The 25,450-nt window shown below is 47.1% G+C and overlaps 1 protein-coding gene across 3 annotated transcripts in view; it reads left to right on the top strand.

The window, feature by feature from the left end:
- The window catches only part of GATA4 (GATA binding protein 4), a 29,719-nt gene extending 5,313 nt beyond the window's left edge, over positions 1-24,406 (top strand). For 2 of the 3 annotated variants that reach the window (XM_053939186.1, XM_053939184.1), the window contains 5 exons: positions 15,656-15,825; positions 18,132-18,257; positions 18,780-18,867; positions 19,128-19,273; positions 19,888-24,406. In XM_053939186.1, the coding sequence (XP_053795161.1) occupies positions 15,656-15,825; positions 18,132-18,257; positions 18,780-18,867; positions 19,128-19,273; positions 19,888-20,070 (713 nt within the window). In that variant the 3' untranslated portion in view covers positions 20,071-24,406. The remainder of the gene's footprint in view (positions 1-15,655; positions 15,826-18,131; positions 18,258-18,779; positions 18,868-19,127; positions 19,274-19,887) is intronic. The other variant, XM_053939185.1, reaches the window with a different exon arrangement.
- Positions 24,407-25,450: the final 1,044 nt, after the last annotated feature.

The following is a 25,450-nucleotide window of genomic DNA, read 5'->3' as shown; positions in this document are numbered from 1 at the left end:
TAAATTGAGGAATTTTTGCTTGGGTTAAACCGTGGTATAAAGCACTGGGAAGGATGGGTAAAACGCACGGCCCCGTTTGGAAAACTTTCCCTGGTGTGAGTTCAAAATGCCAAATTTGGGCTTTTCAGGGTAAGTTTGGTGACTGATTTCATTACCTTGAAGAGCAGGATCAGACCCTGTGGTCGAGGCAGTGAACTTGCCCCCGGCATTGCCTGGGACGGAGTTACTGTGAATTCCCGACTTAATGAGGCATGAAAAGGACCAGCTGCAGAATCCCCTCTCTAAAGAGTTCCCCGCCAGCACCAAAAATCTCTTGAAATCGCTCCCAAAATTACTCTGGATGGGCAGTTTGGCTCTTGTCCCTTCCACAGGCAGAGGGGAGCGGGGATGGACGGCGGCACGGGGGTCCGAGCGCATCCATCCCGCAGCTCCGCGCTGCCTCCCGGATCTTTCCAGGCTGGGGGAAAGACCCGCCGATCCCAGACTGCCATCCCTTTTTATTTTGCTCACAGAGGGGATTTTACTTTCGCTGTGGCATCGAGGAGGTATTGCTGTGGTTGAGGGTAAATCTGGGCTGTGGGCATTCCCGGTGGGTACTTTTTGGGGTTTTTGGTGGTTTTTTTTTTTTTTTTTTTTTTTTTTTTTTTTGTTTGTTTGTTTGTTTGTTTTTTTTTTTTTTTTTTTTTTTTTGGCTAAATCGAAGTCAGGGCTCCTCAAACAGGCGCTGCTGGAACACAGCAGCAGCAACATCTGGGAAGATCAAAGCCTGGAGCAGACACTGGGTTGGAAAATGTCCTTTCTGCTGCTGGTGGGGGAGAGATTGGGAACCAGATCTTAAGCTTTCCCACAGGGATGCTAAGAGATCTGCCCTGTCGCATCCCGAGGCTGACATTTCCAGTGATTCATTGGCATTTGTTACAACCCTCTGCCCTACAAGCAGCCCCTGACCTGCCCCACGCACCAAAGGACAAGGTGGCTGGTCCCTGTGGGGTGGCAGGCGATGAGGGGAGCCCAGCATCGTCCCGTCCCTGATCCTGGAGGGATGGGACCTCAGGACGCAGGGATGGGGCCATAGGACAGAGGGATGTGAGTGTAGGATGGCAGAAAAGTCTGTGGGACAGTGAGAAGGGGCTGTGAGACATCGGGAAGGAGCTGTGGGACATCGGGATGGGGCTGTGGGACATCGGGAAGGGGCTGTAGGACATCGGGATGGGGCTGTGGGACGTGTCTGCCTTTTCCTCCATCCCCCGTTTCGCAAGCGGCCGCATTTCTCACCCCAGCCCCGCCAGCGGGGAAGGTTCTCCCAGGGCTTTGTTCCCCCCTCCGGGTTTGAATCCACCTTCTGCTCTCCCTCCTAATTTAATTGTCACCCGTCAGTCTGGGATTTGGGATGAAACCCACAGAAATCAGGGTTTCTAATCTCTGAGCAAGATCAAGCTTGAACACACAAGTGTTTATTCCCCGAAGCAGTAGAATTTAAATTGCAAATAAATCAATGGTAATAATAAAAATAACACAATCACTCTGTCACCCCTATTGATAATTCAATTCTTTACTTAAAAATTGCACTGTGTTACCAAGCGTAGCTTATTTTGCACAGAACAGCCATGGGGTAGTATATAAAATAAACGTTCACAAATTTTTGTAGAGCAGTAGAACTTAAGGCAGTGGATGGTGGTGCTTAATCTAAGACTTTATTAAACCAGGATTAATTATTTTTCACCCATCCATGTGCATTTCTTTATCCCTGTAACAATAACAGATTTTTTTTTTAATGAGACAACTTATATTTTGCTCTCTACATATTTTTTTGCCAGAAATTTTAAGGGAAAGTGGTGAAATTCTTGGGAAGAGATGAGGGTTTATCAGGCAGAGTATTCCAAAGGAAACTAGGCCCAATCCTGACACTTCTGTGCTCTTCTGATGATAGGAAAACCTTGGCTTAGCCAGCAGAAAGGGGCTCCCCAAAACTGGTTCTGCCAAATGCAGAGGTATTTTGAAAGGGCAAACCATTTTTCTCTGAAAATTTAAGGGTGTATGGAAAAAAACACCAACAAAGCACCAAACAGCAAATAAAATTCCGAACTGGGTGAAAAAGTGGCATTTTATGTGCCTGAAGGTTGGCAGCCTGCTGTTTCTGAGGGAGGATATTAAAATAAAGGTGAAATTTTAAGGAAAATTCAATTTAAAAAATTGATTGTGTTGTCCCAAACCCTTCAGAAGTTTTGTTTCTCGTCGGCACAGGGCTCTGGGCTGAAACTTTTGCTCCTTGAGCCCTGCGGAGCTTTGCAAGCATACAGAAAAAAAAGGAATGCAAATATATCAACTTTGAGAGGTTTTATTCCCAAATCTGCACACCAGCCCGGTGTGTCCTTCCCTCTCTGTAATTTCCTTATTGAAAAGGAGGTGCAGAAATGGGATTTTAGGGGATCTCCCCCTGCTCAGTGACGCTCCTGAGGATTCATGGGGAAGAAGAAGCCGAAATCTTGGGTTCTTCAAGGCTTTTGCAACCAAACTACAAAAAAACTTAACAAAGAGTCTGCTTCTCCTTTGGGGCTCATTGCTGGCAGCAAAACCAGGTGGGAATTTACTTCAAGAGCTAGAGAAGAAAGTTTTGCTGATGCTGGGAGGGAAAGGCAGAAATGCAGATTTTTGCTGCGCCAGTTGCACGTTTTAGGGACGTGGGATCCCGAAAAATGCGATTATGCTGCCAAAACCCTTCAGTTGTAATGGCCAGGTTGGGTTGTTACAGGTCTGAGTTGATTTGGAGTGGGGAATGTATGTAATTATGCCTGCAGGATTGCAAAAAGGGAGATGGGAATATCTGGAAATGCCAAATATTCACCTTGTCGGCAGGTTGGAATCCACGCCACCGTCTAGCAGGAAGGTGTAAATTCGCCTTTGGTGTGTGAGTGTGAAACGCTGCTTAAATAACCAGGGAAATAGGTGAGAATTTGCTCTGACCTCCCAAATTAACCCAAATTATAGAAGCAAATTTCATTATAAAGTCAGATTGAAGTTTTTTTTTTTTTTTAATTTTAAGAAAAACTGGTCTTTCTCCTTCATGGGACAGAACTCTTGCAGCTGTCTACAATCACATCCCACATTATGGCAAAATATGAAAACTTTTCTTGCATTTCCAAGGCTTCCCCACATCATCGGTCATGGTGACCGGGCCCGAGCTGTAAATACATCTGTAATGACAAATTAAACCCAATTATCTGCCAGGCCTGAGCACTGAGGTCTTCCCACACACGGGTGCTTGCACTTGCGTGACAGCGCTCAAAATTAATTCCAGCACCACTGGCACGAGTGGCATTAAAGGCTCTTCTGAAAATGCCTGTGTTTTCAAACCTACTCAAAAATGTTGGGTTTTTTTTTCAATATTTTCCCCTTTTTTTCCCTTTTTTTCCTTTTTTCCAGGAGCTCCTTGCTGCAGGGTACATTGAGTTTGCAGCGTTCCCTGAGCTCTTGCACCTTTCTAAACGCTCGCGGCGCTCGGCAGCGATTTCTTTTTCAATATGATAAGCTTGGGCTGGATTTTCTCATCCCCCAAAAAAAGAACTGGCGGGTGCTGGGTGTGCTCCAAAAGAAGAGCTGGGCAGAGATATTCCAAGTTGGATGCAGATCTGACCCCGTCATCAGCGCTGAAATGTTTCAGCTTGGGGGTTTTGGCAAGACCTGGATTTTAAAGCCAAATTTGGGGCAGCGTCAACTGGAAGCGAAAATAATTTTTTTCTTTTCCAAGAAGTGCCCAGTGATTAATTTTTTTCTCAATTATTTGCTGGCACAGAGGGTTTTTTTTGCTTAATGAGGTGGATACCTAATTGTAGAATGAAGTCTTTGTTTGGAGGGAGCAAGTTGGGTATTTCCAATCTCTTTTTGCTTTCTCTGTCTTTTTAAGGCCAAACCTGCTCAGGTTTTAGGATCAGCCATCCCCTAAAAAACCAGAAAAAACAGTGTAAAAGAAAAAAACAACCTCAAAAATACTCACGTTCCTTGCTCAGAGCTGAAGCCATCCCTGAAAGCACAGGGCAGTTCATTGGGAGCTGGTGCAGAATCAGGCCCATGCAAATAGCTTCCATAGGGAAAAAACTCAGCCCACTGCAAATTACATGGGAATTTACATGTGTTCTCAGGGAGGCAAAACCCCAAAATCCAGTGGGACCTTCCTTTTTTTCTTGAGAAGCAGTGACTTCATTTATATGCAGCATCATGAAGGAATTCATGATGTTTTTTAAATTATTTTTAGTTACCCCTAAAGCTTGTGAGACCCTCATCGGAGCCAGCTGGGCTCGAACCACTCACACCAGACTTGGGAGAGACTTGGAAATTAATTTTGTTTGTTAAAGAGGAAAAGAAATAACTCCTGGAAAGCCAAAAATTAATAATTTTTCCAGCAGAGGTGGGGTGAGGGCAGCCGGATGAGGGATCCCGCAGGGCTGATCTCCAGTCTCCACCAGGGACTGGTACTGGATTGCTTCTGAATCTGGGATAACAAAATCGCTGCCTGGAAATGCTTCCTCCTAATCCCTGGGAATTAAGTTGGTGTCTGCCTGGGGAGCATTTCAGGAGAGATCCTGCGGTGGGACGCCACTCCCTGCTCCTGCTCTCCTTCCCAGAGCTCAGCCCTTTGCTGCTGCACAATGCTTCCAGCACAGTGGATTTACAGGGAGCTGGGATGGGGCTGGGTTCCCATTGCCATCAGACTCTCCTAAAAGGTTAAAACCCAAATCTGGGGGCAGAGCTGAAGCAGGGAGGGAGAACAAGGCCACGCCAGTCCCTCCCAAGCAAGATTTTGCCAATTCTTCCTGGTTTTTCCACATGGAGCTCCCTGTGTCCATAATATTTAAGCAAATTCCAGGCTGTCCTCTGACCTCGAGGGCCTCCTTTGGCTCTGCAAACACCTCCAGGCAGTTCAGGAGACATCTCCCTCTTGCTCGATTCCCAGCTACCCACCCCTGGCTGTTGCAGCCCTCGTGCTTTTGTGCACCTCAATTTTCCTTCAAGCTCCAGCTTCCAGAGTCCTGTTACCATATGTCAGTCTCCGCTCTTTCAGAAAGGGAAAGAACAGCTTTCCTGGACAAGGGAGAGGCTGGAAAATGCTGATTCCTTCATGATGAAATCCTAGACGAGGTAAAAAAAAAAAAATCTAATATTTATTATTCAAACTTCTATGACTTTCCAAGCCAGACTCTTGGATTTGCAAGCCAGGGAGCCACTATTATTCAACATCCAGGGCTCGCAGTGCTGGAGCTGTTAAAAAAAAAAAAAGTCAGTGAGGCCCTGAGCCCCAGACATCAGGACTCCTCCAAATGACGTGTGGTCCCAGATGTCTGAGATTATTTTGGGAAGGGAGTGCTGGCCCCAGGGGCTGCCTGTCCTGGGGGCTGGCTGCTGGGAAGGACTCTGGTTTGGGACGTGCCTGGGTGGTGTGGAGCATGAGAGGGGCAGCTGGTTTGGGGGCAGGATGTCTCTTCCTCACACTCCCCTGGGCTGGAATGATGCTCTGGATCCTGGGTATGACTCTTCCCATGTTTCAGTCCTTCATTACTTCCCTGGGACAGATGACTGATGCTGCAATTTATCCTGCTCCTCTGGACATGAAGATCTGGGCTTGAGGGTCCTTTCACTTCCCAAAATAAGTAGGGCCACAAGCAGGAGGGTGAAATCCCCCTAGGACCCTGTTCCCTTTGCCTTGAGCCAGGGAAGGGTCTCACTGTTGTCTGCTCTCCCTGAGCACTTCTCTTCCCAAACCCACATCCCAGTCAGTCTTTGGCACCTCCCTCCACACAAATCAATAACAACGGGTGAGCAGGTTAATTATAATCACAGAATAAACGCTGCGGTCTCAAAGTTCACCCAACTTCAGCAGCGTTTCAAAACGAGCGGACGGCGCCAAGAAACTTTCATTGATTCCTCTGGGGCAGGTGTGGGAGTTTGAACCTGTCCCCAGGCTGATCTTGATTCGAGGCTACTCAATTTTCCTCCTTATCTTGACTTTCGCCTATCTTATAATGCCTGTTATTTTAGATAAAAAGTCCAATCAATTGAGTTAGAAAAACTGCAAGTTATATGTGGCCCTGATAACTTCAGTACCTGCCGTTTTATTGGCCTGGGCTGAGAAGTGACCTTTGCAGATGCTTTATCATCCCCTCCTCCCGCCCCGCTCGGGGGCTGAGTTGACTTAACATCCAGAATAACTAATAAAAGAGGAAAAGAGAAGGGCCAGGGGTTAGACAAACTCACTGTCCCCTCTAACATGATGAGCCGTAGTAAACACCTTTTTGTTTGTCCCTGGCTGGAGTCCTGCTGGGAGGCTGGGATCTGGCCTGGCTTGTGCTGGTGCAGCTCCTCTGAGTGGGATTTATCAATGGAACAGCTCCGAATTGGAGGCAGAGTCTGTGTCTAAATCAGTGAAATTAGAACAAAACCGGGACAGGGCTTTGGATGTGTCAGTATTGGTTGGTGCTGTCATGCCCAGGGAGGGATTGGACATGTGGAGCAGTCCTACATATTCCATATATTCCTACACATGGTATAGACCTGTTTGGTATTTATAAAGTGGGGGGTTTTAATATATCATATGTGTTTTACACATATAAAATGAGTTTTTAAAAAAATATATATGTGTGCATTTGTGCACACATATATATGCACACACCATTCTGTATAGCTAAGTTCTATGTGGTCACAGAATAATAATAACTTTAATTGCAAAACCAGAAAGAATTGATTGGAGATGATTCCTAACTTGCTACAGTGGCATTCTCAAGGACATTCCAGGCATCCTTGTCTGTGGAAGAGGGTCTGGAACTAAATGGTGTTTAAGATATTTTCCAACCAGGAAAACCATTCTGTGATTCTAGGACATGCTATGTGTATATATACAAATATATATGTTTATATATATGTATACCACATGCCCACAAACATAATAACAATAATACAATTGTATTATTTTTTTCCTACAAGAAAGATTTTGCCCGTTTGCTGTACATAAATGTCTGTCCTTCTGATCTGAGAAAAAAAAAAAAAAACACCCCAAACTTGGAGTTCCTGGATTTGTAGGACTGTAGAAATGCACGTTTTAAGATCCCTATCAGGACAACCAATTCATCAATGGCTGTGGGCATGTGGATGAGGCTTTGGAATGCCCAACGATGGACATTCCCCCATCTCCTAATGAAAACCCAACAGACCATAATCTTCAGCCACCATCTTGGGGTGTGTCCTGTGCAGAGGCAGGAGTGGGACTCAGTTCTCCTTGTGGATCCCTTCTAGCTCAGGATATTCTGTGATTCTGTGATAATTGTTAGCCCCTGGCATGGTCCAAACACAGACCTTCTCAGCCTGAGCCCAGCATCTCCTGGAGCAGCTCCTGGGAAGAAGTTTGGATGTGACTGGGGTCTCAGAACATTTGAACATGGCCAGACTCTGCTGGCTGGGCTTAGGGTCAGGCTTCACCACCCACGCAGTAGCTGGCCCTGGCTCACCGGTTACCCCGTAGCCATAAGGCCAATTCCCACGGCTCAGGCACGGAGCAGCAGCTTGGCAGGACTCCACAGCACACCTGCTTGTGATCCCCTGTGGGGACACCAAGAATGGCTGCACATGATCCATTACCTGAGTTCCCAATCAGAAATAGCTGCCCAGGAGGGATCATGGCACTGTAAATCCCAAGCTTTTCTGATCTTCTTCGTTTTTTCACCCACTGTCCCTTCCCTAAGGCCATCAAAGAAGAGTCTCTTGACGGGCAGATCCACTTGGAGATGGGCCAGATTTCAAGGAGGGCAAGGCTGTGGCTCTTTTTTCTTTGTCAAAAGAGAGAAAAAGACCATTTCCAGGTGCCTCCTGCCAAGCAGACCCCAGGCTGTGGCTGACCCCATCTTGCCCATTCTCTGGGCTCTCCACGCTAATCTGAGATTTGTTAAAAAATATTTGGACAGTCGATAAGCAGAGGAATCTTCTGTTTATCAGAGAAGCCTCGGATATTTACAAGTGTAAGAATTGCAAGGAGGAGTAAGGAAGGGGAGGGTCACCTTGGTGGGTGGGAGTTCACTCAGGCACAACTTGACAGTCAGCAGAAACTGCTGTTGGACACCAGGTCGGTCTCAAAGAGGTGGCCAAGAGGCTCCCACCAAAAGGCCCTCAGGGATGTCTGCATTCCTGTCTCCTTCAGAGCAGGCTGTGTACCTTTGGGATGTGGGGCATGGTCCTCCAGTGTGTGTGTGGACTGTCCCTCCACTCAGCTCTGGGACAACCACGGGGCTGGATGGTTTGGGCTCTGGTGGTTTTCGTGTGCTGGAGAGCTGTCAGTGCTTTTCCAAGCTACCAGGTTGGCCATTCCCCCAGCTCCTGCCCCTTCCTAAAGTACTGTTTAGAGCTGATTTAGAGGAATCCATCTTGTTTCCACCCACCCTTCTTCCATCCATTTCTTATCTCCAGCTGTGGCTTTTGAAAGTTGTCCTCCTGCCCCCCTCCAGTGTCACTCCTTGCCATGGGGAAAGGACAGTTTCACTATGAGATGAAAAGCCTTGCTCAAGGGCATCCTATTGCAGAGCCAAGACTCAGCTCCAAGCCAGGCCCAGAATTTGCCCAACCTTCCCATCGTGGCCCTCCTGCACATGATTTCAGCTGGTCCTTTGGCTGCTTCCACCTCCACCGTCCTTCAAAGCGCAGAAAACATATCCACGAAGGAAAAGGAGTATTCCTGGCTGCTGGCAGTGGTGTGTGCCACAGACCTTGGCTTGCTGCAGGCAGAGCAGGGAGTGCTGCAGGGGAGGGACACAATGTTCCCTTTGCCTTGACGTGAAACATTTGGCCTGGGAAGGCTTGCACGGGAAATGTCTCGCTTTGGTGTTTTGCGAAGCCGGGGAAAAAGCAGATTTCTTTGCCTTCTAGAAAGCCAGACTGTAGGGTGAATGTTTCCTCAGCAATAAGTAGGGTCTTTATGCTTTCAGAGGGAAAACTGTTTGGCCCAGGCAGCTAACCGGGTACACAGCCATTTTCTCCACCATAGACGTGTCAGATAAACCCTAAAACTTTCTGGGATGGCACCAAGCCATTTCTGTGAGGCTGCACAATGATGCTTTTTGCTCGAAACCATGTTTCTGGCTAAGTGTGGGGAATTTACCGGGTTCCCCACTCCCTGCAGATCCTTAATCACACAGGTGATGCTTTCTGTTAACCCAGACCAGGGGAGAGCAGGGAGCCACATTCCCACAGCACCCAGCCCAGTGATGTGCACTGCTCAGTCAGGCACTGTCCCGCTCTCCCTGTATTTAGATCCTATTAATCTCTAAAACCCTGGGTGAATTGTCCCCAGATTCTGTCTGAGAGGAAACAGGAAGAGAAGAGGGAGCAGAGGGGGAAAAGCCAATGAGCAAAACCTGTTGTTATAGAAACACCCTTGGCTCCCTTAGCTCCATCCTCACTTTCTGATCTCAGCCTGTGTGCCAAGATGGTGATGCCTCCATGGACAAAGGAAAGAATCAGTGACAGCTTTCCTTTGGCTACAGAGCTCCCCCATGCATAAATTTGGGATTTTAAAATTTGCCCAGTCACTCCCTGCCCATTCCCCTTTTGTCGCTCGCTTTTTTTTTTCCTTCTCTGCCACAATCCTGGACCAACCAGCACTTTTAACTGGGATGTGATCTGACCAGAAACCTTTTGGTGAGTTTTCCCCCTTGAAACTTCAGCATCTGGAATCATGAAATTCATGGAAATACCTCAACCCATTCCAAAGAAATAGAAGAAGTGACTTTCAGCTCCTCTAGCTGCAGCAAAATGCTGGTTTAAAGGACCCCAAAAGGCTTGAAGAATAGGAAAGATTTCCAAACTGGCATTTTTTAATGGGAGTAATTTTGGGATTTGGGACAGGGTGGGTGGGAATGGTAAATCCTGTTTCCCGTGCCATGCTGTTGTGGCTGTCCCTTGAAGCAGATGAGGGTATCCTGGGTGGGATTCCAGGGTGTCCATGTCCTTTGCCTCAGCTGCGAGTGCCCCTGAGAGTCCATTTGGGGTTTGTGTATACACAGGATCGTGGCTCTCACCTCTTATCATAACAAATTGTTTTAGGAAACTGCTTCTCTGCTGGGAAAACTGCTCTCAGGCTGTGTTTAGAGCCTCTAAGTGGCCTGGCTATGTTTGAAGGACAGTTCCTCCTTTGCTGAGTTGCTTCATTGGGTTGAGAAGACACTTCTGCAGCGGGAACTGTTGATATCAAATATCTCTCCAGCTGTAAACAAAACTCCAGTGCTATATTAATGGAAGTCTCTTTCCATCCAAAGAGGGTGAAAGCAGGAGGGGGCTGGAGGGAAGTAGAAGACAACCTCGTTGTTTCTCATGCAGGAGGGTCTGACCCAAACCAGGGTAAGGAGGGCTCTTTGTTCCCTTCCACAGGATCGTTTGGGAAGAGAAATTCATAAATTGGATGCTGGGTCTGAACTGAAGGATTCAAAATCCTTCCTTTTTCTGTTATCATTCCTTAGGGTCCTGATCCATCAGGTTTATGCATTCAAGATGATCTCTACTGTGCAAACAGATTTAATCACAGAATCACAGAATGATTTGGGTTGGAAGGGACATTAAAGCTCATCCAGTTCCACCCCTGCCATGGACAGGGACACCTTCTGCTATCCCAGGTTGCTCCAAGCCCCATCCAACCTGGCCTGGACCACTTCCAGGGATGGGTTCCTAAAGAAAGCCCAAAGATCTGGATGCAGGAATGGATGTAGTGCCAGGCTGGCAGAGTTGGGGTTTGCAGAGATGGTAGAAAGAAGTCACTTCAAGCCACTCTCCAGGCTCAAGCCTTGGGCTGAGTTGCAAGTGGGTATCTGGTTCTCCTGTATGGGAAGGCAAAATTCCTCAGACTTTTGGTGAGCCAGAGGTGTTGGAGGTGTGGGCTGTCAGTGCCAGCTCAAATCTGCTTTTTTGATGACCTCAGCATTGTCCGTACAGGCTGATCTCAGTGGATGTCAAGGACCCCTCCCAACGACCAAGTGTCATGAAGGGCCACCTCCAAGAATTCTTTTTCCTTACCAGGCCCCCGTGCCCCACTCAGGAGTCACTCCTGGCACCCTGGGGACTGGATATCCCATTGTGGAAAGTATTTCTGACATGAGCGTACTCAAGGCCTCACCCAAGATTAGCAGGCTGTTGTGCAACACACAAGTGACATTTCCTGCCCTGGGGACCTTGCAGCGCTCATAAACAGTAGATGTGAGGGGCAAAAATCTCATTTTACACAGCAAGTTGATGACCAGCATAGGGATGGGACACAATTCATCCTCTCCACTGGTCATTCAGTGAGATTTCATGATCTGCTTTCATGTGAGAAGCTCCTTCATTGACTAAACACAGTGTTTTATGAAGAATTAAGTAGAAGGCCATCAGGATTAGCCAACACCAGGGACCCAGCCCGTAAAAAGGACTGAATGATCCCAAGATACAAGATAAGGGCTTGGCAAAGGCACGTTGGGAAGCTGAACATTGAAAGAGGAAGATGAGGCCACTCAGCACACATGAGGCATCCTTCTCAGCCCGATCAGCAAATCCTTTCCTCAACCCTGTCCCAGTGCTGGTTGTACCTGGCTTTGGGAGAGGGAGTAAATCTTTCCAGCAGAAAGGCCATTACAGAGGTCACCGGATGGACCCATAAATCTCCATTATCAGGCAGCGGCTCCTGTGCCACAGAACGGAAATTATTGCCCTGAGCGCGACTGGGGGAGCCTTTCCTTCCCCCCTCATTGTTCAGGGCCCTCCGGGAGCCGCTCGGGCCATTTGCTGCCTGAATAAACGTTTCCTTTCCCGGCTGCAAAGTACAAGGAATAAGTGTCAGGGGATCTCATAATGCCAGGATTTAGAGCTCCAGCCCTGAGCCAGAAGCCAAGGAAACACTTTGCTGCTTTTTCCTGGGGAGTCTCCGTAATCCCCATTATTAATAACAGCGACAAATGAAACAATTAGTGCATTTGAAGCCCAGTGACCTCCATGCCCAATTTAGCTCAGCCTGATGGTAGATCCCAGTTCCTGTGGGTTCTGAGCCCTGGGAACATTTTGGTTCCCTGGGTCCTGAACACCTACCCACATCAAAGTGCACAGGCTGCTGGTCTTCAGGTGACCCTTTCTCATTATTTTGTAGATCTTCAGGGTTCTTCAGAGCAGGGGGGATGTGTAGCCAGAAGGACAGCTCAGAAAGCTCCCCTGGTAACTTCGTCCTGGAGTTCAGTGAGGCTGTTAAATTATACATATATATAATTGTATATATGCAAAATAATAATTATAAAAATATAATTTCTTCTAGAAAGAAATCCAGTCCCTTGTTTCGCACTTCCTTAGGGCCCAAACACCCTTTGTTCAATAAATGACACGCAGCAAGCCCATATCATCATCTCTAAACCAACTTCCAGCAGTGTTCAAGACACCTCCTGTGCCATCCCAAAGCATTCTTTGAAGCAGGTGAGGATATCTCTCCTCCAGGCAATATCTCCCGAGGTCAAGGAGCTCTCCCTGCTCTGTCAGGGCTGCAGGAATATTTTTAATGACTTTGCACTCTGCGGGTGTCATCTGACTCAGCACTGGGTGGTGCCCGGAGGGGACACACCCATCTGATAGGGGCTGTGATTAGGCAGAGCCACCCATTGTGTGGAGCCTCAATGTCCCCTGGGAACAAAGTCTGTCCCTTCCCTGTCTCAAACACCAATGATTCCTGTTTATGAAAGTTCACAAGGATCACCTTTGCCTGCAGCTGAGAGGGGAAAGTCTCACAAATGTTATTGCCAGAGAAGCAGAAGGGGACTTTTGGAAACTTCAACTAGTGAAATTTTGGATGGAGCTTGGAGAAACCTGGGATGGTTTAAGAGGTTGGAATGAGATGGGCTTCAAGGTCTCTTCCTTCCCAAACCATTCTGTGATTCTATGGAAGTCCCTTGAGAGAGATGTTCCAGACCAAATCCTATGGAAACTGGGGAAAAAACCCCAAAACCCAACCCGAAGGCACCAAAGAAATAGGGGAGAATATCAGTCAAATTGAGATGGAAAAGGAGAGCAGGTGTCAAGGCAGGTTTTCACCAGTCTTTTGGATGTCGATGAGAAGCCAACACTGAAAATAATGTGGCACTGGAACTGGGTGCCCCACTCTTGGGAAATAACACTCAACACTTGGCAACAAATTATTTATTGCCAGAAGATAGGAGACTTACATTTTTATAGAAGCAGAAATATATCCATGCTTGACAATTTTTTTTTTTGAGGGACCTTCTTATTCAAGAACTAGTCCAATTCTTAACATTTCCGAGGGACTCTTAGGAATTTTCTCCTTTGTCTTTGATTAAAAACGTTTATATTTTGGCTTCCTTGTGGAAAAATCTCCAAGAAAGACTATATTTTGTAATTAGTCATAGGCACAACTCAAATCACTCAAGTTTTAACTGTTACCTTTTGATTACCTCTGTTCTGCTAAATTCTCCCTGGATTATGTCCACAATTCTGTACTGAATCATTTTTGAAGAAGAAGGCATTTTTTTACAGGAAAAAAATTACTGTGAAAATACTTTGGCTTTTTCTTTGGAAAATTATAATCAAAAACCTCAGCACTTCTAAGATGAAAAAAAAAAAAAGTGAAATGTTTTCCTTTCTTGAGATTTTTCAAGGAAACGAGTTCTTTCCTGACCAGCTGTTCCAATCCCTTCTCTTTTCAAAGGAAGTTTATTTGATCTAGATTTTGGCTGCGACTCCATTGTCATTTTAAGGGGGAAAGTGAGGGTTATGGTATCACTGAATCCATGTGGACAAAAATCACCTGGGGGGATTCCCATCTTTTTGAAACCACCAGAATTGCCCCAGGGTAATGAGATTTTCCTAAACTGCTGGGAAGATACTGAATTCCTAATTTTCTGTCTCCAGAGCTGCTTAGGTACAATAAATTACTGCCCCCTACCATTTCCCCATGGGCACACGGTGCAATCTGCCATTTTTAGCCAGATTTTCTAGTGAGAATTAGGCTCACGTGAATATTTGTCTCTGTTAACTGGCGCCACTTCATTAATTTTTTTTTTTTTGTCCTTTGGCCGCTTCATATGCAGTTTCCTGCAGATTTTCCAAAAATAGTCCGGGGAAAAGAGAAAATAAGGCCACGTCTGAACATAACCCTTGCTAGACATCAGAGAATCCACAAGGGATCGAGGCACAACTCAGCCAGAAGCCAAATTTTGTTGGTTTGCTCCTTGAGGAGCAATTGTCTTCCAGCAGGAAGCTGAGATTTTTGTGTAAAAAGCAGGTGGACAAGCAAAAAATACAGTGAAGTTCTTGGTGTCTGGAAGGGTTTGTATGGAATGGGGAGGGAGCTGTGTGTTTCCAAAGGATGATGCAGTCGAGCTGTGTTGTGCTGACCTTTGAACCTCCTGGTCCTGCCACAGCCAGAGGGACTGGACTGGCCCAGCCCAGGGCAGTTCAGAGAATGACAGAACGGTTTGGGTTGGGAGGGGTCTTAGAGTTCATCTCATTCCACACCCCTGCCATGGCAGGGACAGCTTCCATTATCCCAGGTTGCCCCAAGTCCTGTCCAGCCTGGTCTTGGACACTTCCAGGGATCCAGAGACAGACACAGCTTCTCTGGGCACCCTGTGCCAGGGCCTCACCACCCTCGCAGGGAAAAATTTTTTCCTAATATCTGACCTAACCCTGCCCTCTGTCAGTTTAAATGCATTCCCCCTTCTCCTATCACTCCATGCCCAGTTGTGCCTCACATCCCAGCTGCAGCTGAGCCCCAGTGCAGGATGTACCAGGAATGCAGTGTGAGAATGCAGCAAGCCCTGGCGTGTGGCATCAAGCACAATAGAGATCTCCATCAAAAGCTGAGCCTCCAGCACACATAAATTCCCAACAATCCGTGTTAGCTGTCAGCCTGAGCTGGGGTTTGAATCCCAGAACCATGGAATGGTTTGGGTTGGAAGGGACCTTAAAGACCATCCATTTCCAACCCTCTTCCATGGGCAGGGAATCTTCATGTTGTACATGTGGATTCCTCCAACTCAGGAGATGTTTTCCGTGCAGAGAATGGGGCAAAGGCACACAAACCTCCCCTTGGCTCCCTGCAGCCATTCCCCCCAGCAGAGGGGCTGGGTGAGGAGCATTCCCATGGGGAGCAGGGTTCATGGAATGGTTTTCCCTGCCCAGCTGAGATGCAGCTGCCTGATCTCTGGGCAGTTCTGCTCTGTGGGGTTTGTGTTTATCCGTGGTCTCAGGAATCTGCCTTGATTGTAACCAGGGTTGTTTGCCTGCCCCGATCTGATTGCCCTGGCTATGGCCAATCTCAAAAATTGGATAATGTCAGAGCAGAAGGGAAAGGTTTCTATTTCTGTCTCCTGTATCTGTGTCCCAGCACATCCCTGCTGCCACAGAAGACCTGCAGCCATGGCAGGGAAAGGAGTCCCTCTTCCCAATATCCGGGGGGGGCTTCCTTGGGGAAGGAAGAGATGTTTCTTGCAAAAGATGTCTATAAAATATGTTTCTTGCAAAAGATTTCTATAAAATCTGGGTATTTGTGTTTTCTTGAAATATCCCTTCTGGGCTAAACTGAGAAGCAGAGCAGCAATTTAAAGTACAGCCACCTAATTAACGGAGTCTTTTCCTTTCTCTCCCATCCTGGCAGCAGAATTTTTTGATGATTATTCCGAGGGGCGAGAATGTGTCAACTGTGGGGCCATGTCCACCCCGCTGTGGAGGAGGGACGGCACGGGGCACTACCTCTGCAACGCCTGCGGGCTCTACCACAAGATGAACGGCATCAACCGGCCCCTGTTCAAACCCCAGAGGAGGCTGGTAAGTCAAGATCACACACGTGGGGTGAGGAGGAGGCAAAGAAATCTCGGCCAGCTGGAGATGCCAGGGGTGTTTCAACTCCCAGCTGCCCAGCTGAGGTCCAGACTTTCAAAGCAAGCCAGATTTTCTCATGCTTGGGATACTCCAAGCCCTTGTACTGCCCAGAGCAGTACTCCAGACACTCAGCCAGGGACTGGAAGGGGCTGTAGGACACAGGGTGATTTTAGGATTTGTGGTGTCTTTGCTTTAGTACCACTGAAGGTATATGTGGAGGAATGGCAACTCTTTCCAGTTCCAGCACAGCGCCAGTCCATCTTCTCTTATCCACAGGGGTCCCTGATCACTGCTGGGTGAGCCCCTCACTTCATGGTGACTTTTCTGGGTACTTTTTTTGGATACTCTGCTCCCAGATCCATTGGGTGAGGTGAAGCCACTATTCTAGGGCAGGTCAGGGCATCCTAAAGCCTCTGGGGTCAGGGTGGGATATGCACAAGGAACCTGGGGGACAGGAACAGGATTGTTCAGCCTGGAAAAGAGAAAGCTTTTCATTGACCTAATTGCAGCTTTCCTGAAGGAAGACTATAGGAAAGATGAAGAGACATGAGTCCATCACGACAGGCTGAGAAGGTTGGGACTGTTCAGCCTGGAGAAAAGAAGGTCTCATGGAGACCTCACAGACCCCTCCAGTATCTGAAGGGTCTTACAGGGAAGCTGTGACTCTTCATCAGGAACTGGAGTGACAGGAAAAGAGCAATGGGTACAACTTTAAAGAGGGGAAATTTAGGTTAGGTATTAGGAGACTCTGGAATAGGTTACCCAGGGAGGTAGGTGAGCTTTAAGATCCCTTCTAACCCCTTAGAATTCTATGATCCTACAACATTCTGTGATTCCATAACATTCTATGATCATGAACCCAAAAGCAGCCACCGGAAAGCCAAATTTCCACACTCCTTGTTTTCCACGAGGCTCCATCCCCACACTGTCCTGCCCTTTGCATTGCTCAACCCTGTCTGTGCCCAAACCCAGCCGTCCCCTGAGAGTGACAAAAGTGACACGGACAGCCTGAGCTCTGCCAGCAGCCACAGGCACCGAGCGCCCTCTTGTGAAACGCCTTTCCAGAGACCGACTGATCCAGGCAGGATCTCACCCCGGCACCCAGGACCTTCCCTCTCTCATTTACTGGCCTCTAAAGCCTGAGCTTTAAAGGATGATTGCAAGAGTCAGGCAGGTGTGGAGAATGTGGCTTTTTCTTCCTCCACCTCCCAGTTTCCCAGCTCAAAACTTGGATTTTATACAGCTTCAAGCCCGTTGCTTTCTCCTGTTGACTTCTGAGCTTGACTAAACCAGTTCACCCAGAAAAGGAGCTTTGGGTCTGCTCCCTGCAGTAAGTCATTAGTGATACTTCCTATTAATTATCCCTCTTTTATCAAGAGGAGGAAAATGCTGCTGGAAGCTTCTCTTTTTTTATCTTTCCCTTGAGCTCTATAAACAACCTAGCACAAAGCCAGAAAGGAATACGTAACATTTATGGTATTGATAATATTTTCTTGGGATAGACACGATGCCTGGAAGGGCTTGGGAGCAGGAAAAGGCAGGATGGTCTGGGATCCAGACACCTTAGTGTAGGTGTGTACACGTGCAGGGGGTCTCTAAGCTGCCACTAGAGCCGCTGGAGATCTGGGGCTCTGTTCAGGTGATGTGGGATTCTGGAGAAAGGAGGCTGGGGAGGACCTTCTGGCCCTCCACAACTCCCTGGCAGGAGGGGACAGCTGGGTGGGGCTTGGGCTCTACTGCCAAGAAACAGAGACAGGATGAGAGGACAGAACCTCAAGCTGTGCCAGGAGAGGTTCACGTTGGACATCAAGAAGAATTTCTTCGCTGAAACAGCGGTCAGGCAATGGAAGGAGCTGCCCAGGGAGGTGGTGGAGTCCCCATCCCTGGAGGTGTCCAAGGAACAACTGGATGTGGCCCTCAGTGCTCTGGGCAGGGTGACAGGGTGGTGATTGGTCACAGGTTGGACTCAATGGTCTTGGAGGTCTTTTCCAATGATCCTATTTCATGTCTCTGGTGCCATCTGAGATGGCCTAGGAGAGCTGAGACCTCCTGGAGTCAGTGGAAAGGCAAGCGGGGCAGAAAGAGGCAGTTGGACAACTGCAAAGGGGCAAAAAGGTAAAACGCCAGAGAAATACGAGAGGCAAGAGGAGAGGGAGCCCTGAGGCATGGTGGAGCGAGCTGGTTGGGATGTGGGGCGCTGCTGGTGAGGGCGTTGCAGGGCTGACTGTTTCCTTGCTCTGTTGTCCCCACAGTCAGCATCCCGCCGTGTTGGGCTCTCCTGTGCCAACTGCCACACGACGACCACCACGCTCTGGCGCAGGAATGCCGAGGGGGAGCCCGTCTGCAACGCCTGCGGGCTCTACATGAAGCTCCACGGGGTAAATCCTTGCTGTGGGAGGGTGTTCATGGCACCAGGCTGGGGGCTGGGTTCTTTACATAGCTCTGCGCTCTCCTGGAGCTGTTTTTCCTGCTGTCCTTTTGGGTTTAGTCCCCCTCAAGGTTACGTCGTGTTTATACCTGCAAAGGGGTGTGCACGATGGGTATTTCTCACTTATTAATTAGGTCCCCTTTGCAAATAAGTTTTAAAACCTAATAAAACCAGGCCCAGATTCTTCCCACATAAATTCAGGCACTTTAGTAAAAAAGCCAAGTCAAAAGCACAAATACATGAGCTGTAGTTCCCTTCTGGCCCTAAAACACACAATACCATGGTGTGATCTGCCTTCTTATTCCCATTTGGATGCACATCTTTAATCTCCCTTGACCAGGGAATTTGGGCTCCATCTTGTTGTTGCTTTCAATTAAACCAGCTCAATAACAAGTTAGAACTGGAATCATGTTCTCTTAGATGACCTTAAGGACATTCAGAAACCAATGTGCTGTTCTGTTTGGATCTGCAGGTCCCAAGGCCTTTAGCCATGAGAAAAGAGGGAATTCAGACGAGGAAACGCAAGCCCAAGAACCTTAACAAAACAAAGGCACCAGCAGGTAAGTATTGAATGAAGGAATTTATTTTATTATGCATATTTGTGTGTGCACTTGTATTTCTAACCACAGTGCCCTTGAATTAGAGAGATCTGATGACAAAACGGGCCAATTTTTTAAAAATGGGGGATGTCTAAATACCTGAATACCCTTCCAACTATTTTAAAATTTATTTTTACCACAATAACTTCTGGGTGAGTGGGCACAAGTCTGTGCTGAAAGGTCTTTGGGAAGAGCCTGTTTTACTCTCTGGTTTCTCCCAGGCCCATCCAGCAGCGAGAGTCTGACTCCGACCACCAGCTCCACCAGCAGCAGCAGCAGCAGCACCACGACCACCGAGGAAATGCGCCCCATCAAAACAGAACCTGGGCTCTCATCTCACTATGGGCATCCCAGCCCTGTTTCTCAGGTACTGAGGGGAGGTGTTGGCAGTGGGAAAAAAAAAAAAAAAAAAGGGAAATAGGATGGTAGACATGGGGATAACATCCTCATGACTTTACTTAGGTACTTAAAGACAAGCACCTGAAGGGAGGCTACAGGAAAAGATGGTGAGAGACTATTTACAAGGGTCTGGAGTGATAGGACAAAGGGGAATGGTTTCAAACTGAGTGGTTTAGATTGGATATTGGGAAGTAATTCTTCCCTGTGAGGGTGGTGAGGCCCTGGCACAGGCTGCCCAGAGTATCTCTGTCTGCCCCTGGATCCCTGGAAGTGTCCAAGGTCAGGCTGGACGGGGCTTGGAGCAACCTGGGAAGGTGGAAGGTGTCCCTGCCCATGGCAGGGGGTGGGAAGGAGATGATCATTAAGGTCTCTTCAAACCCAAATCGTTCTGTGTTTCTAGAATTAGAAAGAAAGGGAGACAGGAAGAAAGAGCCTGCCCAAGGTATCCCACATAGGCTGCAATCTGCAGCCCTGCAGCAAATCCAGACACATTTTTACAACAGCACCAGCCCACACTAAACAGATTCACATAGTCCTTTAAGGTTTGAAGCTTTTTTTCACAGCATTCTCCTTTTTCCATAGGCATTCTCAGTCTCTGCCATGTCTGGACATGGATCATCCATTCACCCTGCAATCTCAGCTCTGAAGCTTTCCCCCCAGGCTTACCAGTCAGCCATGAGCCAGTCTCCCCAAACCAGCTCCAAACAGGACTCCTGGAACAGCCTGGTGCTGGCTGAGAACCATGGGGACATCATTACTGCATAACCTGGCCCTTTCCCTTTGAACTCCAGGCTGATCCGCTTGAGAGATTAAGAAGATGCCACGTAATCATCAAGTCAATGTTGTCTCCACCTCCCCTGCTCTCCTACCTTCTCTCCCCTTGTGAGATGTTCCAGCAAAGAGGCAAAGACAACTTACCGAGGTGTAGGGGAGCTCTTATAAAATGAACAGAGAAGACTCAAATCTCAGAGCCTTTTTTCCCCACTTTAAATGAGCCTCTCTATTTGACTGTCACCACTTACTTTGAAACAGCCAGAAACACAGAGATGGACACAGTTCTTGAGTTTCATTTAACAATATCAGGCATTTTAAGACTCAGACAATGGTGGAACAGAGACACTTCTGTCACCACCCATTCTTTTCCTGAATGGAAGAAAATGCCATTGTCTTCTCATGACCCAAATTCAGTGATCTTCCACCAAACGGAGCCAGTTCCAGGACAGTTTGCTGAACAGACTTCACTAGAGATTCTTTAGTGGCTTTAGTGGATTTGATATGATGTAGGGCGGAGAAAAAAAGAGACATCTCCCTTCCTCCTCAGCTCACACATGTAGAGCATTGTGTTCATTTTTCTAGATGGTCTGGAAAGCTCATGAATGTCCGTATTTAATAGAAACTCCTTTCCTATTTATCACTACGAAATCACGGGGCTGTGTTTCCAAAAGGTTGTTGGCTGAGCCTGGAGTAGGTCTGTCCAAAGTCAAAGGAGGATTTTGGAAGAAGGAACCTTCTGGAAGAAGGCAGATGAGACCCATGCTGGTCATCAAATACTGGAGGAAATGGCTGGGCTCTTCCCTGATGGATAGCGACAAGCCAGGTTTAGAGATGATTCAAGAGCACAGCAAGTGAAAAATGCTCTTCTAACACTGCTGGGCCATTTCTTTTCAGACAGATAATTTAATTATTTTGCCTATTTTTATGTTGGTTTGGATGCCACTGATGAAATCTGACTGTCACTTATTTTTGGCTGTACTGTGAGTGCCCACTTTCCCCCTAACAGCTGGCTCGTGACCATTTCCCACATCTAATCCTTTAGGATTTCACTTTTTGCAACAAGCAGTGGCTTCAGCCCCTACTGGAGGTGGCAGGGGCCGTTTCCCTTATCAAGCATGTGCACAGACTTGCTTGCCTGCAAGAGAAGCACAACTCCATTAATCAAGACTTGACTGCTTGCTTGCCCATAAGGCCCTCAGCTACCAGGGAATCCTGGCAAATGGAGTTGGAAGAGATGCTAAGAGCAGGACTCATTCCTTTTTCCCAAAGGGATCAGTCCTACCTAATCCAGCCCTGACTGTTCTGCCTCTGGTTTAACAAACTCAAACTCCAGCATGGCAGACACCACAGCTCTCCTGGGCAGTCCAAGTGCTTCACCAGATGCTTCCCATGACGTTTGCATTCATATTTCCAAGGAAGGACAGCTTTGTCTGTCCCTGCAGAGAGTTCCTGGGAGACCGCATCCTACAAGATTCTTCACTCTGGTTTCTGTCTGCTCCCAAGCTCTGTTACGCTTCTTGCCTTCCCAGCTCCTCTCTTTTCCTCCCTGCATCCAGAACTCGAGTACAGAACTACCAAGTGAAAAATCTCTAAGGGGGATTGTACAACCCTCCCAAATGTGCCACCCTCTGCCTCCCACTCCGCAAGGAGTGTTCTTCCACACAAACTAAGGCACATGACTTGGTGAAGAGGAGAGCCACAGACAGGTTTGAAGCAAAAGAATGGCATTGTGTTGTCTTTGTTTGAACTCACCCTTTTCCTCCCTGTGGTGTAAAAGCTTCTCTAAGGAGAAGGATTCAACTGGACTGGTCATGACTGGAGAGTCCTGGACCCTCCTGCATTCCCTGTTCTCTCCATAGCTCAGATTTGCAGGGTTTTGTAGGGGTGACAGAGCCTCCACACTCCCTAGAGAAAAACACCATGGCAATGCTTCCGTGGGAACAGCTGGGTGGTGTTTGCACCAGTTCCCACTGTTTTGTGGAGCTAATGCAGTGTTTAGCCTCATTAGTGCTAATTACAGATGAGGGAAAGACATTAATGAAACATGAATATAAAGAAATTAAATTCCGTGATTTTGTTCAGACCTGCTAGGCTTTAGAGAAGAGGCCAAAAATAGCACTGAAAAATATGAATTTGAGGTGAAAACACAAAGGTGTTTTTCCATTGGCAGGAAGATCTTTAGCCAAACTCCTCCTTGAAGTAAATCCCTTTGTAAATGGCAGTCGAGCTCTCCTGGGATCTGGCTGTGAATTCCTGGCCATAACACAGCAGCCTGCACCACAAAATGCCATGTGGCTCATGCCAACTTTTGAGATATCCAGAACTACCCTGGAAAACCCAAGAGGGAGTGGAGCCTCCTGATGAGGATTAAAAGTCCAGACCAACCACACCCCCATTTCTCCTTCCATCTGGAGGCTCACACTGGTTCTACCTTCCCTTCCCTATTGCTGTGCTCCTCCTCCTTCCTCAAAGCCAAATTCCCCGGTGGGATTTTTCTCCTGCCCTTAAAACCCATTCAGAGATGCCAGAAAGAACTCTGCTTATAATGCCAGAAGGAAAAATCCCTGCAGAACATATCTGCCTATATCTCCTTGGCAGAGATTTATGAACTTGATTTTAGTCTTCCTCAAAGCTTGAAAAACAATTCTTGAAACAGAGTGAGGAGCATTTACAAGTCCCTGATAACAGAACAAGGTATCTGCTTTCAAAAGGTGAAGCTCTGGGGGCTGTGAGGACAGCTTTAGGGGTAGAGGACAACTCTTTAGGGGTAGAAATTAGCTCTTTTGTCCCCCTTTCTGTACCAGAAGCAGAAGTTTGGATCCACCAGGTTCTGTGGTTATTTTCAATCATCCAAAACTGTTGTAGAGCTGCTGTTGGCCCAAGAGATTTTGTCTTTTTCAGGCCAGTGCTGATATCAGGATGGTGAGAGACTGCTCTCAGATGCAACATCACCATTTCAGGTGGGGTACAAACACACCATAATTGGTGGGTCCCCTTCTTCAGAGCTTCTAATGATCAAATTACAGAATAATTTAACTCAGAAAGGATGAGATCAGGTCTCTCAAATCCCTGTTCAGGCAACTTTTGAATATTTCCAAGAATGGAAATCACACCACCTCTCTGGGTTCCTGTTCCAGTGTTTGACCACCCTCATGCTGGAAATGGTTTTCCAAGAATCACTGCAAATTAATTACTCACATTTGGGGATTCCCATGTAAGGAGTCATTGTGGGAGGCTGAAGCCCAGGAATCCCTCAGAGCCACGTCTTGCAGGTAGGAGCTGGGATGGCCAATGCAGGATGGCAAACTCCAGAAGTAATAGACCGAGGGATATTTACAGGACAAGAGGATTAAAGTGCCACCATTTTCAGGACACTCAGCTCCTTCCAGCAAGAGGAGCCGATTACAAAATTCCAGGTTTTACTTGAGCTCTACTTTCCTGCCTGTGATGGGGGAGGCAGTTGGAGCCTGCTTTGGTAATGAATTAGATACAATTATTAGACACGCATTAAGGCAAAGTAATTATTGGTTTTATTATTGCTTTTATTGCTGGAGAACCTAATGAGATCCATACCAGGTCCTACACAAATACAGGACCGAGATCTATCCCCTCTCTGAGGAGCAAGAGGGAAAGGCCCACTCCAGCAAAACACCTCAGCACATTTAAAACTGCATCTGTGGGACTTGTTCCCCTTGATACCATCCCTAATCAGGAAAATTTTGATGCTGAAGGGTTTACAGTTAGGGTTTACGGAAGGGTTACAGTTTGGTTGTGTCAAATCAGACCTTGGCACTGGCCCAGTGGCCACCGAAGTGAGATGGGCAGATGAGAACCAGGACAGGGAGCCAAGAAAGGTCATTTAACCACTTCTAAATGTCTTTGCTCTTTATGGAAGTGGAGTATCTTGATTCACTTCAGTTATTCTTTGTAAATTGATCAGACAAGATCCACAGATCACTTGCAATCTTATGGGCTTGGATGGAGAGGGTGCAATCAGGAGGAGCTCAGGAATATTGCAAGGGAGCTTTGAACCAATCAACAACTCTCAATGTAACATTGAAGCTGTGACTATGTCAGGGGTGGTGTTTTGTTTTGCCTTTTTTTTTCTCCCCATGTATAAAGTTTGAAGCTTCCCAGGTCATCTGGGAAGGTCTCACGGAAACAGACACTTATTTGTAAGGGGGAGAGGGAAACCAACCAACTGAACAAGTTGTAATTATTTAAAGATGTAAAAAAATATCTATTATGAAGTAGTATGGCTACCAATCCATGTAACTTCTACACCTTTAGAACTAATGGAAATAAAACAATGATAATAAAACCAGAAGGTTTCTGCTTGATTCTGTCTTCCCTTGTAGGCTTCCTGGAGAGGGCAGGGGGTAAATGATGAAATACTGAAAACATGAAACACACCTGGAGAAGAAATGGTGAAGTGGGTCCTGTCCCAGAGAGCTCACAATGAAAAAATTACAGGGAATTTAAAGTCAGAAAAGATGAGATCACGTTTCTCAGAGACCTGTTCAGTCAAGTTTTGAACATACCCCAAGATGGAAATCTCACCACCTCTCTGGGTTCCTGTTCAGTGTCTGAAAACATTCCTCATGGTGGAAATGTTTTCCCAAATCATAGAATGTTAAGGGCTTGGAAGGGACCTTAAAGCTCATCTAGTCCCACCTCCTGCCATGGGCAGGGACACCTTCCACTAGACCAGGCTGTTCAAGGCTCACTGAACCAGGCCTTTGACACTTCCAGGGATGGGGCAGCCACAACCACCTTCAGTAACCTGTTCCAGTGTCTCACCACCCTCAAAGTTAATAATTTCTTCCTAATATCTAATCTAAATTTCCCCTCCTTCAACTTGCACCCATTACTCCTTGTCCTATATAAAATTCCTATTTAATAAATATTAGATTATTAAATAGAACCAAAATCTTTGGTAAATTAATTGCATAGACCTGGGAATTCCCAAGCAATGAGTCATTGCAGGAAAATTAATGTTGTCCCCGAGCCCCAGAGCCACACACAGCCCCCTCCCATACATAGGATTTGGGATTGCCAACACAGCATGAAAAACTCAGCAGTGACACAGGGCACTTGGTCTAGTAAAAGGTGTCCCTGCCCATGGCAGAGACACAGAATTGGATGATCTCTAAGGTCCCTTCCAACCCAAACCAGTCTGTGACTACGATTTTAATATAAATGAGGAAAAGCCCCAGTACTGGTAACACCCCGAACACAGCAGAGTGGAGGAAAACCCTTGAGGGCACTTAAAAACCATCATGACTTAGCTTTTTGATCTTCTCACTGAGTTTTACTCGGTAGGTCTTGCTCACCCTGAACGCTTCCAGCTGAACTCAGAGACAACAGGCCC

This window comes from Vidua chalybeata, chromosome 3 (assembly GCF_026979565.1).
Source record: "Vidua chalybeata isolate OUT-0048 chromosome 3, bVidCha1 merged haplotype, whole genome shotgun sequence".
NCBI lineage: Eukaryota > Metazoa > Chordata > Aves > Passeriformes > Viduidae > Vidua > Vidua chalybeata.
Note: the sequence above shows the minus strand (reverse complement) of the source record. Positions and strands in the feature narration are given on the sequence as shown.